Source organism: Tripterygium wilfordii, chromosome 6 (assembly GCF_013401445.1).
Source record: "Tripterygium wilfordii isolate XIE 37 chromosome 6, ASM1340144v1, whole genome shotgun sequence".
Lineage (NCBI taxonomy): Eukaryota > Viridiplantae > Streptophyta > Magnoliopsida > Celastrales > Celastraceae > Tripterygium > Tripterygium wilfordii.
In genome coordinates, this window is record NC_052237.1 from 11,455,651 (window position 1) to 11,472,440 (window position 16,790).

Below are 16,790 nucleotides of genomic sequence, written 5' to 3' on the forward strand. Positions count from 1 at the left end.
TGAAAACACATCTCTTAATTGAAACATGTAATTAACTTTATGTTATTAAAACCTTAAAGTCAAATTAATAATCACCCTTTATTTGAATGTTTATTGGATTATTTTGGATTATACAAGTTATTTGGTAGATTAATGTTGTTGTTGATTATGATAGGATCCGCAAAAGCCAAGATTGATCAAGACGGGTCCCCGACCCAACCCGGTGGGGACCTTCGGGGCAGTGATAGGGATAAACTGACCTCGATACGCAGGACGGGCAGGGATGGGACCCATCATGATCCGCACCCGATCGGTCCTGTTACCATATCCAATAATTTGAACTAAAATGTTTGATATATAAATGGTGACAAATTAAATTTATTATCTCATTAATTAGTTTAACCTTGTGAAAAAAAAAAAGAAAAAGAAGACGTTCCACCCCCAATAAATAAATGGTGTTTCACATGCTCAAATATACATACTTGGATAAGTGTAAACCTTAATCATAAAAAGCATTTGGTCATGAAAAGAGGCTGATGAAAAGTTGTCACTTGCACGCTTGCTTCCCAACAATAAATCAAAACACAGAATCTGTACAAGACACCCTTCAATCAAACGTACCTTACGTTATGTAACAAATTAAGGATTATAAGATAACGACAAGTCTAACTTTTTTTGGTCTCACCATATATATATATATATATATATACATATAAAATGGCAACCCAACTAAACTTTATAATATGGCTGTGGCTGCAGGGATCATACATATAGGTTCCATGATTCACATGGGCTTTTTAACATGGATGGCTTCTGTGCGTTAGCAGCCCACATGTTTTGTGTCCCTAATATTTTAATCTGAGTTGCAATATTGGACTAATCCCTGTTTACTTCATTACCATTTTACCACCATTAAATTAAAAGAGTCAACCGCAGCTCCAACCTCATGCATGATCCACGCATGCATTTTTAAAAAAAATACTTTGGATAATATGCTGATATTGCTGATAAGGAGTTGAATTGCTGATAATATGCTGATAAGGAGTTGAATAATATGCTGATGGAGCCATGGAGGTATCCATTACTTCTTCTTTTTTTTTTGAGTTATTTATAATATATATACATATATTTACAAAATATATATGTAAATATATATTAATTTATTATGTATTATAAATTAACGTTCAACATTCGTATCAGTTGAATCTCAAAAATTTCGAATCTTTCACTGACACGGTTTGATGTACGGTACATTTTTGAAATTTATGTTTGTAACCACTAAATCACAATTATTCTATTGTGAATTTTGCGTTCTTTGGAGACTTGAAAAAATTATGGTAATTTGGATACATATACCAAATTAGACCAATTAATGTGCGTACATATTGAATTTGGTCTTCCAATAATTCACAAAAAAACACTGAGATCCTTAAGTGAAAGAATTTATTGATTTTATTGAATGAATACAAATGAATTTTGATAAATGAAAGTAAATTTAACTAGAAGTACATCAAACATAATAAATAAAACTAAGTGTAACTATATATATGTAATTCAAATCGACTACATGAATTGTCAGTATGTATCTATGTCGTTGTCTCACTTGGACGTGGCAACCTTGACTTTAGGTGACCTTATCTCACGAAGCTGCTTCTCCCTTGAGAGTATTTTTGCCAACCTATTAATTAAAGTGGAAAATAATTAATTAACATATAATTAAAACTCAAAGCTAATTAATTAGAATATATATATAAGATTGGATCAATTAATCATGAAATTAAATTCATGTACTTACTTCTTTAGAGCCTCTTCATTTGTAACCTGATGAGATGGAGATGTAGGTTCACAGACACCAGTCTCAGGATTCATCCTAGTCACTGGTTTCTTCAACAATTTCTCACCAACTTGTACAAGTGCCTCCAAGTTCTTCTTTGTTGCTATGTCCACGGACGATTCATCTCCTTTCAAATTGTCATCCTAAATTACAATAAAATTAAATGCCACCATTAATAATTAGCATCATTGTTGAACTGGAAGAATTATATGCATCCATCTCAACATTTAAGATAGTTGAGACAAAAATATTGGAATCTATAAGACTGCTGTTAATTAGTAATATTTATACCTGAATGCGAAGATAATTTTCTTTGGGGTGAATGGCTTGGAAAATAGTGGAAATGTGGTAGTCAACGAGATCGCTGCTGGCTTCACTGAAAACATCGATTAAAGGAGTTGAATTGTCAGCTGTCAACCAACTTAGGACACCCCAACCAGCTGCTTCTTCTGCATCATACTTCTCTTCATTTTTGGCTCCACCAGTTCCTAATGATATAACCATGAACCTACTATAGTCTGCTGCCTTTATGTGGCTCAAGTCACTATTGCCTTTTGTGATTTCCTTTGTTACTTCACTTATCGCCACCAAAGCCTAATAAATTCCAACAAGTACATATATATGATTAGAATCAATTATATTCCAAAATATTGTTGAAGATAATGTATCATTGATTCATCAGTGATGATAGGAATCCCAGCAGGTAGTATCCCAACTGCTGAATTATACGCGCAGGATTTCATGTATATCACGTGAGACATGTAAAACCCACGAATTCATTTGAATCTTGTTCATCCAACCCAACAGCTGAAATATCTAAGATAGGATGTTTATCATTTTCTTTGATTTATTCATACCGGGTTGTTTGCAGCGACGCCGCCATCAACGAGATGGAACACCCTCTCCCCTCCATTGGAGTCTTCAGTTTTGAAAGAATATGCAGGAAGATAAGTGGGAGCAGCTGAAGTTGCAATGCATATGTCCGAGAGACAAGCGTCTTTGAATGGGTTTGAGTTGTTCTTCACCTACAAAATCATGTTCAGATAATTACGATTACATCAGATTTTAGTACTAATTAGTTATTTAAATGAATCGAAACGATGACTCTGCGATATTGATGTCAAAATCATCATGTTGATCAAGTACGTACCATATAGCTGGAGAAGATGGTTGGTTGCAGTTTCTTGATGTCAAAAGTTGGAATAACAATATTTGTCAAGGTTTGGTGCAACTTTGTATCTCCTAATTTTTCCTTCACAAGCTTGTGCAGATACTTTCCATCGTATTTTGGTCCTGTCAGAGATTTTACCAGTTTTCCAGCAGATCCAAACGGCACACTGATGCAAAACAAAGATTACAAGTTTATATACATATGTTTTCTCTAAAATAGGGAAGAAAATCATGTTTAAATAATCTTATGTGAGTGGTTCTTACCCGTTTTGGGGGAAGATTTTGGGGCAGTGATCAAGATAGAAGTCCTTGATATCCTTAGCAGCAAACAAAGGGCGATTATTCTCGTTAGGAGCAGTTAGCATAGCAGTTACGAGGCCACCGGTACTTGTTCCTGATATCACATCAAAATAGTCTGCCAATCTTGCATCCTCACCATCCAATTTCTGCAGAAACACATGATCATATGATTATAGTTATATAACAAGCAAACACAAACGGATATGTAATGGAGAAAACATGCCTGCCTGCATGCATGAAAACTTACCTGAAGCTCGGACTCCAAGAAGGCTAGGATGACTGCCGGTATGATTCCTCTAATTCCACCTCCATCAATGCTAAGGACAGTGATTATCTCTCCATAAGTTGGAGCCTGAAGGGGTGATTTGATGCTCTCCACTGTTCTGAGGGTTGGAGGAATATTTGCCATTGATTAGTTTTGATAAATCAAGAGATCAAGAAGAGAATGTTTGTTTGTTTGTTTGTTTGTATTGTTGCTGAAGCTCAATCGTATGTGGCTGTTGATGATGCTAGACATGGGGATGGGGGGTTTATATAGATGTTTGGGTGATTGGGTCTCGCTCTGAAATTTGAATTTTCAACAACTCTAAAATTCAGATTTTACCAATCAAAATTTGACCAATTCCTTACATAATCTCTTCAATGGCTGCCCACTAGTGTGATTGCCTCCACTATCCGTAATTCAAATTAAATATTTAAGGATTCGGGTCCCACTAGACATTTGACGATGACTTCATATCATGAAATATTGGAATGTTAGGTTTGACTTCAAGATTTGATTAATTTCCAAGCAACATAATTAGTACATTGAGAGGACGTACGTAGTCAAGGAATGAATCAATCGCAAGAACTGGTAAAAGCTAAAAGAAAGTTGTTTCCGAGAAATGGCACAAAAAGTGACCACAAAGAAAGCATGGGAAAACAAAGTCAATCATTCATAAATGAATGGATGTGTTACGAGGCAATGAAGCAAAGAAAAATCATCAGCATGGATGTTGCCATTCTACTTAACGCGTACTTGGAAAACTCATTTCTCCGTATGAAATTGACAAAACCTAGAATTAGCTACACGTTGTTTTGTCAACATATCCTCTGTCGTCAAGTGAAAAACTTATGTGGATGTTGGCTTGACTACCTAAGTTTAGCCCCATCATCGAATGTTCAAAGAATAAACTATATAGTGTCATTGTCGATCAGTATGCATAATATCGCATTCAAGATCATTGCTATTTTGTCTATGAATTCTAAAAATTGGAACCATGAGAGGAAAATTGTGAACTATTATTGGCTAGTTGTTATCTAGCCACTTAATTACTCTAACTACCTCTTGAAATATTTTATTGCTCTCGCTAATTATTTTATGTTTTGAAACCAGTTGAACCAAGTATATATATAAACTATGCCAGTAGTATCCATCAACTGCTACGTAATCTGCGTAGTAATCAATATATTCATATTACTGGTTGCTCTTTTGTGATAATATGAGTGGTTTTTAAGTTCCTTTCAATGATTAATTATCTTTTCTATGTTAAAAGAATAATAATAATAATATAATGAGTTGGACATTCCTATGATTAAATACAAAATATATGTGTGGATGATCAATGATGACATGTTACCTATAATTTTCACATGATAAAATAATAATTGTAGGGATGAAAATTCTTACCCGACCCGCCCCAACCTGAAGGCCCAACCCGATCCAACTTTGGGACGTAATGGGGGACGGGGTAAAAAAACTCAACCCGCATTCGATGTGGGGATGGATCTTCTTCCCACCCGTCCTGTGAATAATCCGTCCCGGAAAATAATATTTTTATATTTATATATAAATATACCGAAGTTTCTAGTTTACTTTTATAACCTAAAGACATATTTATATGTAAAAGCATATATTAAACTTGATTTTGTTATTAAAACCTAAATCCAATGGACTGAAAACACATCTCTTAATTTAAACATGTAATTAACTTTATATTATTAAAACCTTAACCCTTAAGTCAAATTAATAATCACCCTTTATTTGAATGTTTATTGGATTATTTTGAATTATACAAGTTATTTGGTAGAATAATGTTGTTGTTTATTATGATAGGATCGGTAAATGCCAAGATTCATCAAGACGGGTCCCCGACCCATGGGGACCTTCGGGGCGGCGACAGAGTTCAACCAGCATTTCTGTCCCTTTCGAGTCTTCGATCTTGGACCTAAAACTAAAGGCCGGCTAACTTGCGGGCTGCGGTATCTCGATCCAGTGTCGAGTTCTACGGCGACTGACACATTGCAGAATCAGTCGATTTTTGAATTTCTAGGCGAGATAAGCTCATGCCCTAGGCGCCTAGGCCGCTTCCAGATAAACTGTTATGAAATGATTTAATCGTTGACTATCGATTTTTTGACGGCTCTGTATTAGACAATTAGTGAATTGATTTATTGATGGCTCTGTAATCTGTATTATTGGTTTAATCTTTCTGTGTTGATGGGTATGTATTAGTATATTGATTTATTCTTTCTTAGTTGATTTGTTGATGGCTGATTAGGAGTTGATTTATTGATATATTGATGGTGGATTAGGAGTTGTGTACTTGTGCTGATAAGGAGTTGAATAATATGCTGATGGAGCCATGGAGGTATCATTACTTTTTCTTTTCTTTTTTCATTTCACTTTTTGAGTTATTTATAATATATATACTTATATTTACAAAATATATATGTAAATATATATATATATATATATATTAATTTATTATATATTATAAATTAGCGGTTCAACATTTGTATCAGTTGAATCTCAAAAACCTCGAATCTTCCACTGACATGGTTTGATGCATGATACATTTTTGAAATTTATGTTTGTACCACTAAATTACAATTATTCTACTGTGAATTTTGCGTTATTTGGAGACTTGAAAAAATTATGGTAATTTGGATACATATACCAAATTTGACCAATTAATGTGCGTACATATTGAATTTGGTCTTCCAATAATTCACAAAAAAACTGAGATTCTTAAGTGAAAGAATTTATTGATTTTATTGAATGAATACAAATGAATTTTGATAAATGATCGTAAATTTAACGAAAAGTACATCAATTGTAATTCAAATCGACTACATGAATTGTCAGTATGTATCTATGTCGTTGTCTCACTTGGATGTGGCAACCTTGACTTTAGGTGACCTTATCTCACGAAGCTGCTTCTCCCTTGAGAGTATTTTTGCCAACCTATTAATTAAAGTGGAAAATAATTAATTGACATATAATTAAAACTCAAAGCTAATTAATTAGAATATATATATATATATATATATATATAAGATTGGATCAATTAATCATGAAATTAAATTCATGTACTTACTTCTTTAGAGCCTCTTCATTTGTAACCTGATGAGATGCAGATGTAGGTTCACAGACACCAGTCTCAGGATTCATCCTAGTCACTGGTTTCTTCAACAATTTCTCACCAACTTGTACAAGTGCCTCCAAGTTCTTCTTTGTTGCTATGTCCACGGACGATTCATCTCCTTTCAAATTGTCATCCTAAATTACAATAAAATTAAATGCCACCATTAATAATTAGCATCGTTGTTGAACTGGAAGAATTATATGCATCCATCTCAACATTTAAGATAGTTGGGACAAAAATATTGGAATCTATAAGATTGCTGTTAATTATTAATATTTATACCTGAATGCGAAGGTAATTTTCTTTGTGGTGAATGGCTTGGAAAATAGTGGAAATGTGGTAGTCAACGAGATCGCTACTGGCTTCACTGAAAACATCGATTAAAGGAGTTGAATTGTCAGCAGTCAACCAACTTAGGACACCCCAACCAGCTGCTTCTTCTGCATCATACTTCTCTTCATTTTTGGCTCCACCAGTTCCTAATGATATAACCATGAACCTACTATAGTCTGCTGCCTTTATGTGGCTCAAGTCACTATTGCCTTTTGTGATTTCCTTTGTTACTTCACTTATCGCCACCAAAGCCTAATAAATTCCAACAAGTACATATATATGATTAGAATCAATTATATTCCAAAATATTGTTTAAGATAATGTATCAGTGATGATAGGAATCTCAACAGGTAGTATCCCAGCTGCTGAGTTATACCCACAGGATTTCATGTGCATCACATGGGACATGTAGAACCTATGAATTCACTTGAATCTTGTGCATCCAACTCAACAGTTGAGATATTTGAGATACCAACTGTTAGGATCTTTATAATATTTGTTGATTTATTCATACCGGGTTGTTTGCAGCGACACCACCATCAACGAGATGGAACACCCTCTCCCCTCCATTGGAGTCTTCGGTTTTGAAAGAATATGCAGGAAGATAAGTTGGTGCAGCTGAAGTTGCAATGCATATGTCCGAGAGACAAGCGTCTTTGAATGGGTTTGAGTTGTTCTTTACCTACAAAATCATGTTCATATAAATATGATTACATCAGATTTTAGTACTAATTAGTTTTTTAAATGAATCGAAACGACGATTCTGTGATATTGATGTCAGAATCATGTTTGATCAAGTACGTACCATATAGCTGGAGAAGATGGTTGGTTGCAGTTTCTTGATGTCAAAAGTTGGAATAACAATATTTGTCAAGGTTTGGTGCAATTTTGTATCTCCTAGCTTCTCCTTGACAAGCTTGTGCAGATACTTGCCATCGTATTTCGGTCCTGTCAGAGATTTTACCAGTTTTCCAGCAGATCCAAACGGCACACTGATGCAAAACAAAGATAAGTTTATATACATATGTTTTCTTTAAAATAGGGAAAAAAATCATGTTTAAATAATCTTATGTGAGTGTTTCTTACCCGTTTTGGGGGAAGATTTTGGGGCAGTGATCAAGATAGAAGTCCTTGATATCCTTAGCAGCAAACAAAGGGCGATTATTCTCGTTAGGAGCAGTTAGCATAGCAGTTACGAGGCCACCAGTACTTGTTCCTGATATCACGTCAAAATAGTCTGCCAATCTTGCATCCTCACCATCCAATTTCTGCACACACACATGATCATATGATTATATTTATATAACAAGCAAACACAAACGGATATGTAACGGAGAAAACATGCCTGCATGCATGCATGAAAACTTACCTGAAGCTCGGACTCCAAGAAGGCTAGGATGACTGCCGGTATGATTCCTCTAATTCCACCTCCATCAATGCTAAGGACAGTGATTATCTCTCCATAAGTTGGAGCCTGAAGAGGTGATTTGATGCTCTCCACAGTTCTGAGGGTTGGGGGAATACTTGCCATTGATTAGTTTTGATAAATCAAGAAGAGAGTGTTTGTTTGTTTGTTTGTTTGTATTGTTGCTGAAGCTCAATCGTATGTGGCTGTTGATGATGCTAGACATGGGGATAGGGGGTTTATATAGATGTTTGGGTGATTGGGTCTCCCTCTAAAATTTGAATTTTCAACAAACTCTAAAATTCAGATTTTACCAGTCAAAATTTGACCAATTCCTTACATTATCTCTTCAATGGCTGCCCACTAGTGTCATTGTATCCACTATCCGTAATTCAAATTAAATATTTAAGGATTCGGGTCCCACCAGGCATTTGACGATGACTTCATACCATGAAATATTGGAATGTTAGGTTTGACTTCAAGATATGATTAATTCCCAAGCAAGATAATTAGTACATTGAGAGGACGTGCTCAAGGAATGAATCAATCGCAAGAACTGGTAAAAGCTAAAAGAAAGTTATTTCCGAGAAATGGCACAAAAAGTGACCACAAAGAAAGCATGGGAAAACAAAGTCAATCATTCATAAATGAATGGATATGTGTTAGGAGGCAGGCAATGAAGCAAAGAAAAATCATCAGCATGGATGTTGCCATTCTACTTAACGCTACGTATGAAATTGACAAAACCTAAAATTAGTTACAAGTTGTTTTGTCAACGTAACGTACCCTGTTGTCAGGTGAAAAATTTATGTGGGTGCTGGCTTGACAACCCAAGTTTAACCTCACATCGAATGTTCAAAGAACAAGCTAAGTGTCATTGTCGATCAGTATGCATAATATCGCATTCAAGATGATCGCTATTTTGTCTATGAATTTTAAAAATTGGAACCATGAGAGGAAAATTGTGAACTATTATTGGCTAGTTGTTATCTAGCCACTTAATTACTCTAACTACCTCTTGAAATATTTTATTGCTCTCGCTAATTATTTTATGTTTTGAAACCAGTTGAACCAAGTATATATATAAACTATGCCAGTAGTATCCATCAACTGATACGTAATCTGTGTAGTAATCAATATATGCAGATTACTGGTTGCTCTTTTGTGATAGTATGAGTGGTTTTTAAGTTCCTTTCAATGATTAATTATCCTTTCTATGTTAAAAGAATAATAATAATTATTATTATATAATGAGTTGGGCATTCCAATGATTAAATATAAAATATATGTGTGGATGATCAATGATGACATGTTTACCTATAATTTTCACATGATAAAATAATAATTGTAGGGATGAAAATTCTTATCCAACCCGACCCAACTTGAAGGCCCCACCCCGATCCAACTTTGGGACGCAAGGGGGGACGGGGCAAAAAAACTCAACCCGCATGTGATGTGGGGACGAATCTTCTTCGCACCCGTCCTACGAATAATCCGTCCTGAAAAATAATATTTTTATATTTATATATAAATATACCGAAATTTCTAGTTTACTTTTGTAGCCTAAAGACATATTTATATGTAAAAACATATATTAAACTTGATTTTGTTATTAAAACCTAAATCCAATGGACTGAAAACACATCTCTTAATTTAAACATGTAATTAACTTTATTATTAAAACTTTAACCCTTAAGTCAAATTGATAATCACCCTTTATTTGAATGTTTATTGGATTATACAAGTTATTTGGTAGATTAATGTTGTTGTTGATTATGATAGGATCGGTAAATACCGAGATTGATCAGGACGGGTCCCCTTCCCAACCCAGTGGGCACCTTCGGGGTGGTGATAAGGATAAACTGACCTCAATACATAGGGCAGAGAGGGGATGGGACCATCATGATCCGCACCCGATCCATAATTTGAACTAAAATGTTTGATATATAAATGGTGACAAATTAAATTTATTATCTCATTAATTAGTTTAACCTTTTGAAAAATACGTTTTTATACAGAGTATTAGAGTTTGAAACTCATCTAGCCTTTACTTTAAAATAAAATTAAAATTGTGAAGTTTCAAAATTACTTCCTAACATAAAAAATTAAATTAAATTAAATATTCCATCACTTCCTCCCCAAACCCACCACTACAAATAAAATAAATAAATGTTGTTTCACATGCTCAAATATATATTTGGAGGCTAAGAAGGTTTTGGTCATGAAAAGAGGCTGATGAAAAGATGTTACTTGCAGGCTTCCTTTCCAACAACAAATCAAAACAAGAGAATCTGTACAAGACACCCTTCAATCAAACCTTACGTTATGTAACAACAGATTATAAGATAAACGACAATTATTTTTGGTCTCACCATATTATATGTATATATGTATGTATATGTCAAGAATTTTCCTATGTGAATTTAAAATGCAAACTACTTGTTGAAAGTGTTAAAAATTAAAATGATAAGTCGGGGTGACTGCTTCGGAATTTGAATCCTACATGTTTACAAAAAAATAAAATAATATATAGTGGTCCTCCCTATTTTAATTTCGCATAAGAGAATTCATGTGCGTGTATGTGTGTATATATTATTGATCACAAATTTACGTGCATAAAATGGCAACCCAACTAAACTTTCTAGTAAAGCCACGGCGGCAGGGATCATATATAGGTTCCAAGTTTCAGATGGGCTTTTTAAATTGGTAATCTCTAATGTGTGTTAGCAGCCCACATGTTTTATGTCCATAATATTTTAATCTAAGTTGCAATATAGGACTAATCTCTGTTTACTTCATTACCAATTTACCACCATTAAATTATAAGAGTCCCTGACTGAGGTCATGGGTTCTAGTCTCACCTACTCCGAATATTTATAAGGAGGTGTGTAGGCTTAGTTTGCCCCTGCGTGGGCTTGATTTGTGCCTCCTACGTGAGGCTTGTTGACACCTGTACTTTCATAGGCTTGATCTGATGGTGTGTCGTATATTGTATTTGTATTCAAAAAAAAAAAAATTATAAGAGTCCACCGCAGCTCCAACCTCATGAACCTCATGCATGATCCACGTTGGGACAAACGAGATATACACAGACCTTAGATATAATATACGGAGAATCGGAAATATTGTTTTTAGAAATTGAATATGTGAAAACCGTAAGCTGCACCCCTATAAATCTATCAATGTACCCCATTATGAGGCTAGATAGAAAGTCTATTTCACCAAAAGTCGTTCTTCAATTCATCTTTTGATCGTTTTGCTGTTGCAGTCATGGAGGAATAATTCATACTCAAAGTTCCACCTCGAACGAATTATACCATATACGCATGAAGAATCCGTCAACTACAACGTAAAATATAATATCATGCCTAGTACTGTAGGATCCCTTTTAAAATTCTATTGGAATGGATGGTCTCGGGAAGAAACAAAACAAAGCCCCTTATGGATATTCAGACGGCTGTACTCTACTATGAACTGCAGATTGCAGACAAGCCATCAACCAAATTCACATTCAGTTTACGACCAGTTACAAAGGAAATGAAGAGATATAAGGATTGTGCTGTGAATCAGGGCATAAAATATGCATCCAGAACTTCAACATAATCATCCATTGAGTCCCCTCTTCTTTACTCTTCAAGTTCATTGCTACGCCGTCCAAGATGTTACGCTTACACACACTCTTGTTAAAAGCCAAACCAAATATATATATATATATGCAGTAAAAGGATACCAATTTAGTTGTCTCATGACATAATGACGTCGTACAATGGGAAGAACCAAAACAACATAACATAGACATCTGATCTTAGGTAAGATCATCCTCCTCCATTTCCTTAGCTTTCAGCTTCTCTTTTACCCTCAATAGAAGGGTTGTCTTCCAAGGATCCTGGACGCATAACAATATGATTAACAGGTGATAAACAACAGAGCAAGAAAAGGTTTGCTTTCAGATATCCAGCACTTCGAATGTCATACACAAGGGTGAAAAAACAGAAACGAGGCAAGAAGTCAGAAATTTTTTCAAACCCCCTGTAGTTTGGATTAAGAAAAATAATAACATATAGCCCAAAGTTGATTACTTGAGTTCAATATTCTATTTTTAGATTACAGGGCCTAATTTGAACAATAGGGAACTAACAACTGTCTGCATGCAACTTCTATTTGATATTTTTCCCTATAAACGAAGAGGATGCCAGCAGCTTCAGCAGTCAACAAATGCATTCCAAAAACTTCCCATCATAATTGCATGATATGCTTGACAGGGAAAAAAGATCAATTTTCTTCATATACCAACATAGGTAGAATTTTAATGCCAAAAAGGATTTTACCAGAGGGGTCATGCTGTCAAATTCCTTGACAACATCGGTGAACTTCGCAACATCTTCCTCATCGATAGCAGCAGCAGCAATATCCTACCAAGTTTGTATTATAGCATAAGCATACTTTTTCTGATGCAAAAAGAAATTAATCCAAAAAGGCACCAAGCCGGTGCAACCCAAAGTACATTAAGAAGAAGCTAAATTTATAGTACTGATGAAAAAACAGATACTTGACTTAAAGAGACTAGAGAGTAGAGAACCAAAATATAACAATATCTAACCACTCATAAATGAATTTCTCCAGAGAAAAATCTTTGTCCTCGAAAAACCTCTCATTTCTTTCCACCCAAATAATCCAGCTCGTGTTTATAAATTAAGAGCACAAGCGGCCAGTCAATTAAACACGCACACTTATTTCAGATTTATGTATTAAAAAAGGAAACGTGCACAAAACTTCACCATTTGAAGGAGACAATAAGCAATGCTTCATGTATAGAGAAAACGTACCGCTAAAAACCTGTATTCACGTGTTCCTGAAAAGGTTGGATCCAGCTCCTGAAGAAGAAAATGCCAGGTTGGCAGAGCATTAGCTAATAAAAAGTAGAACTATAGTAAGTGGAACAAGAACAAAACTATTACCTGATACAGTTCTAATGCATTAGTAATTGCAACAACATCGCCTTTGCAAAGATGGCATAGGCCAGCATTCAGCAGATGTCCTTTAACTCCATATTTCAGCAAGTTATTGTTGAGTGACTGCTTAGCAATTTCTTCATAAATCTCTATAGACCTCTGATACCTGGAAAAGTTTCAAAGGAAAATTGTTCAGCACTCATATGACCTCATAATCCCTTATCAACAAGTGAATGGTAGTTAAACTAGTGTCCTTAAAAGAGTAACCACGACCATCAACCCCCACACCCTTTTCTCTTCCCCTTGCACAGTTATAAAAATGAACTTTTGGTCTTTTGGTTGTGCTATACTGTTGAAATTAAATCTTTCCTGGTCGAAGAGAGGACTGGTTTTGAACCCTGGGGTGTAGTGCAAAAGGCTTAACTGGCTCCTAAGCTGACAACTTCAGAAAACAGCTAGCATTGCGACTTGCGAGGGCCATTCACTTTCAAATCATCATCATGACTTAAAAATTAAGTGTAAAGTTCTATTTTAATACAACAAACCAACCATATGGATAAACAAAAGTAATCCTAGGGCATGTTGGTCACCAGCTGATCTCATAATGTTGATTGCAATAACCAGTTAAACAAATTGAAACTCTACTTTTACCCAAAATTCTTAGATGAACTCTCAAAGTTCATATCCAAATGTAAACCCGGGATCTTTGCCATAGATATCATGGTAAATTGTGACAGGACTAAACTTCAAAGGTATCATGATAAATTTCTTTTATCTGCTTGAAATTAGCCAGAATTTTCCAGGGCCTACAAAGATTCAAACTAAGGGAACATTACCACCGTGAACAAGCCACGGTAGTCTATAGATCGTACATTACAACAAGTTTACCATATCAAACACCCTTCCACTACAGTATTTATTGATTACAGGAACAGAGAAGAATCAGAATAAATCCATGCAACAAGAAGATGGCAAGCCTTACTGTTCCAGTTGAGCAGAAAATTGAGCAACTTTCTGCTTGCACTGGTTGGCAGAGGTTGTTACTTCTTCACTCTGGAACATATCTGCAGCCCTTTCATAGTTAACAATAGCTTGCTCTATGTTTTGCTCTGACTCATACAATTCAGCAATTTCCTATATTAAAAAATTAGTTAAATCAGGAGGTCATTTCTGGAATAGAAATTAATCATTCATATGGCAAAATAAAAACAGTACCTTGTAATACCTTGCAGCCATACTGAGCCTTCCAATATCACACATTAGATTTACAGCCTGCTCTAAGCAAGATATCGCCTCTGCATATGAACAAGATTTCAACAAAGTGGAAGTTTGAAGAGGACTTGGAAGAGAGAGTATTACCACACAATTGGATGTAAAGGCAACATTTGCACAGTATTACTATCTCATAAATTATTGGAAAGAGCATAAATTAAAGTTAGCTTGCTAATATGCAAACATGTCCAAGCTTCAAACATCAAGCCACTTAATCTCTCACCAGGAAATGTGAGCAGTAAATTGATATAAGATTACAACCGAAAGCACTAGCTCCCGTATAGATTAATCAGAACCCTTTCAAGTCATAGCCACTTTTAATAACTTTTATTTCATTCCACAGCCTTTCACAACACCCATTGGCCCAATTCACTTCAAATTGGCAAATTATGTATTTAAGGCAAAACCATGCATGTCAACTAAGAGCATACATACCATTTGCAGATGTTTTCTTATAGCAGTGAGCAGCATCAACAAAAGCGCTGGCGGCTTCATGTTTACTATCAACCTACAAGCATAAGACAACTCCCAGTCAAACGGGTATAACTGTATAAGGAACCATTAGTTAAAGAGGACGAAGGAGGAGGAAGAGGATGCCCAATGAAGAACATGTGGACCACTTACCTTTAAGTGACAATTCGCCAACTTGACATAACTTGCTCCGGCTTTATCCCCTGTAAATCCATACCTTCAAAGCTTAGACAACCATAAATGGCTATGCCTTGATGTTGAAATCAGAAATTTTGAAACGTAACCCAATTATATGCCTAGTCACTAAGGTATCACACATCCACTCAAATCCAAATCGCTCGTTGAAGATAATAATATTTTTTTAAGTTAAAATTGGTTGGCTCTTGTCCAACAGAAAATATAGGAGAACAGTCTTAACAAATTGTATTGAATAAAGAATACAATTTGGCGCACTGCCATAACCGCAACGCACCCAGGGGCAATGCATCGAACTCTTATGATATGTTCAGTTCAATTCAATTTTTTGAAATCTTATTCTTGCACAAGAAAGAAATGAGTGGAACTCTAAAAAAACATAACTTGTAGAATGTAACTTTACCTTGACTAACAGCTGTTTAGTTTTTAAACCAGCCAGAACCAAATGGTACTAGTCTTCCCAATGTGAGAACAATTATTCCATTACTGGTTATGCCACCCCAGTCCACTTAATTAATTTCTCCTTATAATTATTAATTTATCCCGAAAGATATAGAACTAGCATGATTGGATTAATCATCATGTTTCCCATTGTAAGGACTTTAGATGAATAAAATTAGTAACTTGGATTGACAGTTTCCGTCCAAAAATTTCCATATTACTGACAAACCTACATAAACTAGACTAGACCGGATCCACCGATCAAACAAGATCCCCAATTCTTACTTATGTTCCTCCACTGAAACCCTAACAAATCAAAACCAAAGTATGCCTCATATCCCATCCCAACTACGTAACGGACCCCAATGCTCCACCAGATCATCAGTAAATCGCTAGGAAAAAAAATTCTTCATGAACAAACCATATATAGGAAAGGAAAAATTAGAGAGAACCAAAGAAATTACATGATTTGGCAAGCTTGTACAAATTGGAAGCCTTCTCTAATAGCTCGGCAGCGTCCTCGTATTTGGACCCAAAAAGACCCCAACCGTTCAGCTTCTTCTCTGCTTTCTTCTCATATTCATCTGCTCTTCCCACCTGATCTCCCATTTCTCTCTACCTTTGTTCAGTCTCAGAGAATTATCGGCGTTGAAATGGAGATCGGAGGCCACCCGACAAACCTTCACAAGGCAAAGATCAATGGAGTGTGGCAGACGATATTGGAGAAAGGTAATTGGAGAAAGCCCGGCTGGCTGAACTTTTCGCCGACTTGACTTGCGGACTCGGAAACTTTTCCACGTCGATGTGACGGCCCATTTTGTTTGGGCTGTTTAAATTTTGAGCTTCCTTGGACCTCTTACGCAAGCCCATAACTCAAAAATCCGGCCCAAAATTAGCCCATTTAGCATCTTTGGTTCAGTCCAAAAGCAGTCCATTTCCTTATTTTGTAGAATAAACTTGAGTAATAATAATATATTCCGAGTTAATTACTTAAATAAGCTTTCTTATCAAAATGTCTATATTAAGTAATA

General features: G+C 35.4%; 3 protein-coding genes across 3 annotated transcripts; all 3 read right to left on the minus strand.

Annotated features, from left to right (window-relative positions):
• Positions 1-1,400: 1,400 nt before the first annotated feature.
• On the minus strand, positions 1,401-3,791 carry LOC120000339 (patatin-like protein 2). The gene is made up of 7 exons (XM_038848377.1): positions 3,531-3,791; positions 3,248-3,429; positions 2,964-3,150; positions 2,671-2,838; positions 2,105-2,407; positions 1,775-1,956; positions 1,401-1,657 (listed from the first exon to the last, which is right to left on the minus strand). The coding sequence occupies exons 1-7, from the start codon at positions 3,690-3,692 to the stop codon at positions 1,579-1,581; spliced, it is 1,263 nt and encodes a 420-aa protein (XP_038704305.1). The 5' UTR covers positions 3,693-3,791; the 3' UTR covers positions 1,401-1,578.
• Positions 3,792-6,285: 2,494 nt separating this feature from the next.
• On the minus strand, positions 6,286-8,612 carry LOC120000338 (patatin-like protein 2). Its single transcript, XM_038848376.1, has 7 exons — positions 8,393-8,612; positions 8,110-8,291; positions 7,829-8,015; positions 7,538-7,705; positions 6,973-7,275; positions 6,643-6,824; positions 6,286-6,509 (listed from the first exon to the last, which is right to left on the minus strand). The coding sequence occupies exons 1-7, from the start codon at positions 8,552-8,554 to the stop codon at positions 6,431-6,433; spliced, it is 1,263 nt and encodes a 420-aa protein (XP_038704304.1). The 5' UTR covers positions 8,555-8,612; the 3' UTR covers positions 6,286-6,430.
• Positions 8,613-11,755: 3,143 nt separating this feature from the next.
• Positions 11,756-16,524, minus strand: LOC120000340 (alpha-soluble NSF attachment protein 2-like). The gene is made up of 9 exons (XM_038848378.1): positions 16,224-16,524; positions 15,277-15,326; positions 15,088-15,160; positions 14,596-14,675; positions 14,363-14,514; positions 13,387-13,546; positions 13,255-13,302; positions 12,757-12,840; positions 11,756-12,314 (listed from the first exon to the last, which is right to left on the minus strand). Exons 1-9 carry the CDS (start codon positions 16,366-16,368, stop codon positions 12,234-12,236), a joined length of 873 nt encoding a protein of 290 aa, XP_038704306.1. The 5' UTR covers positions 16,369-16,524; the 3' UTR covers positions 11,756-12,233.
• Positions 16,525-16,790: the final 266 nt, after the last annotated feature.

Bases quoted from the DNA above. Each gene is read 5' to 3' on its own strand.
- LOC120000339 (XM_038848377.1), bottom strand. From the start codon at position 3,692: ATGGCAAATATTCCTCCAACCCTCAGAACAGTGGAGAGCATCAAATCA. The intron at 3,151-3,247 runs GTAAGAACCACT...GTTTTGCATCAG, and splicing joins AAAATCTTCCCCCAAAACGG to TGTGCCGTTTGGATCTGCTG. The intron at 2,839-2,963 runs GTACGTACTTGA...ATGATTTTGTAG, and splicing joins CCATCTTCTCCAGCTATATG to GTGAAGAACAACTCAAACCC.
- LOC120000338 (XM_038848376.1), bottom strand. From the start codon at position 8,554: ATGGCAAGTATTCCCCCAACCCTCAGAACTGTGGAGAGCATCAAATCA. The intron at 8,292-8,392 runs GTAAGTTTTCAT...GTGTGTGTGCAG, and splicing joins TCTTGGAGTCCGAGCTTCAG to AAATTGGATGGTGAGGATGC. The intron at 6,510-6,642 runs GTAAGTACATGA...TTTAATTAATAG, and splicing joins AATGAAGAGGCTCTAAAGAA to GTTGGCAAAAATACTCTCAA.
- LOC120000340 (XM_038848378.1), bottom strand. From the start codon at position 16,368: ATGGGAGATCAGGTGGGAAGAGCAGATGAATATGAGAAGAAAGCAGAG. The intron at 15,327-16,223 runs GTAATTTCTTTG...ATGGATTTACAG, and splicing joins GTACAAGCTTGCCAAATCAT to GGGATAAAGCCGGAGCAAGT. The intron at 14,515-14,595 runs GTACTGTTTTTA...TTTTTAATATAG, and splicing joins TGGCTGCAAGGTATTACAAG to GAAATTGCTGAATTGTATGA.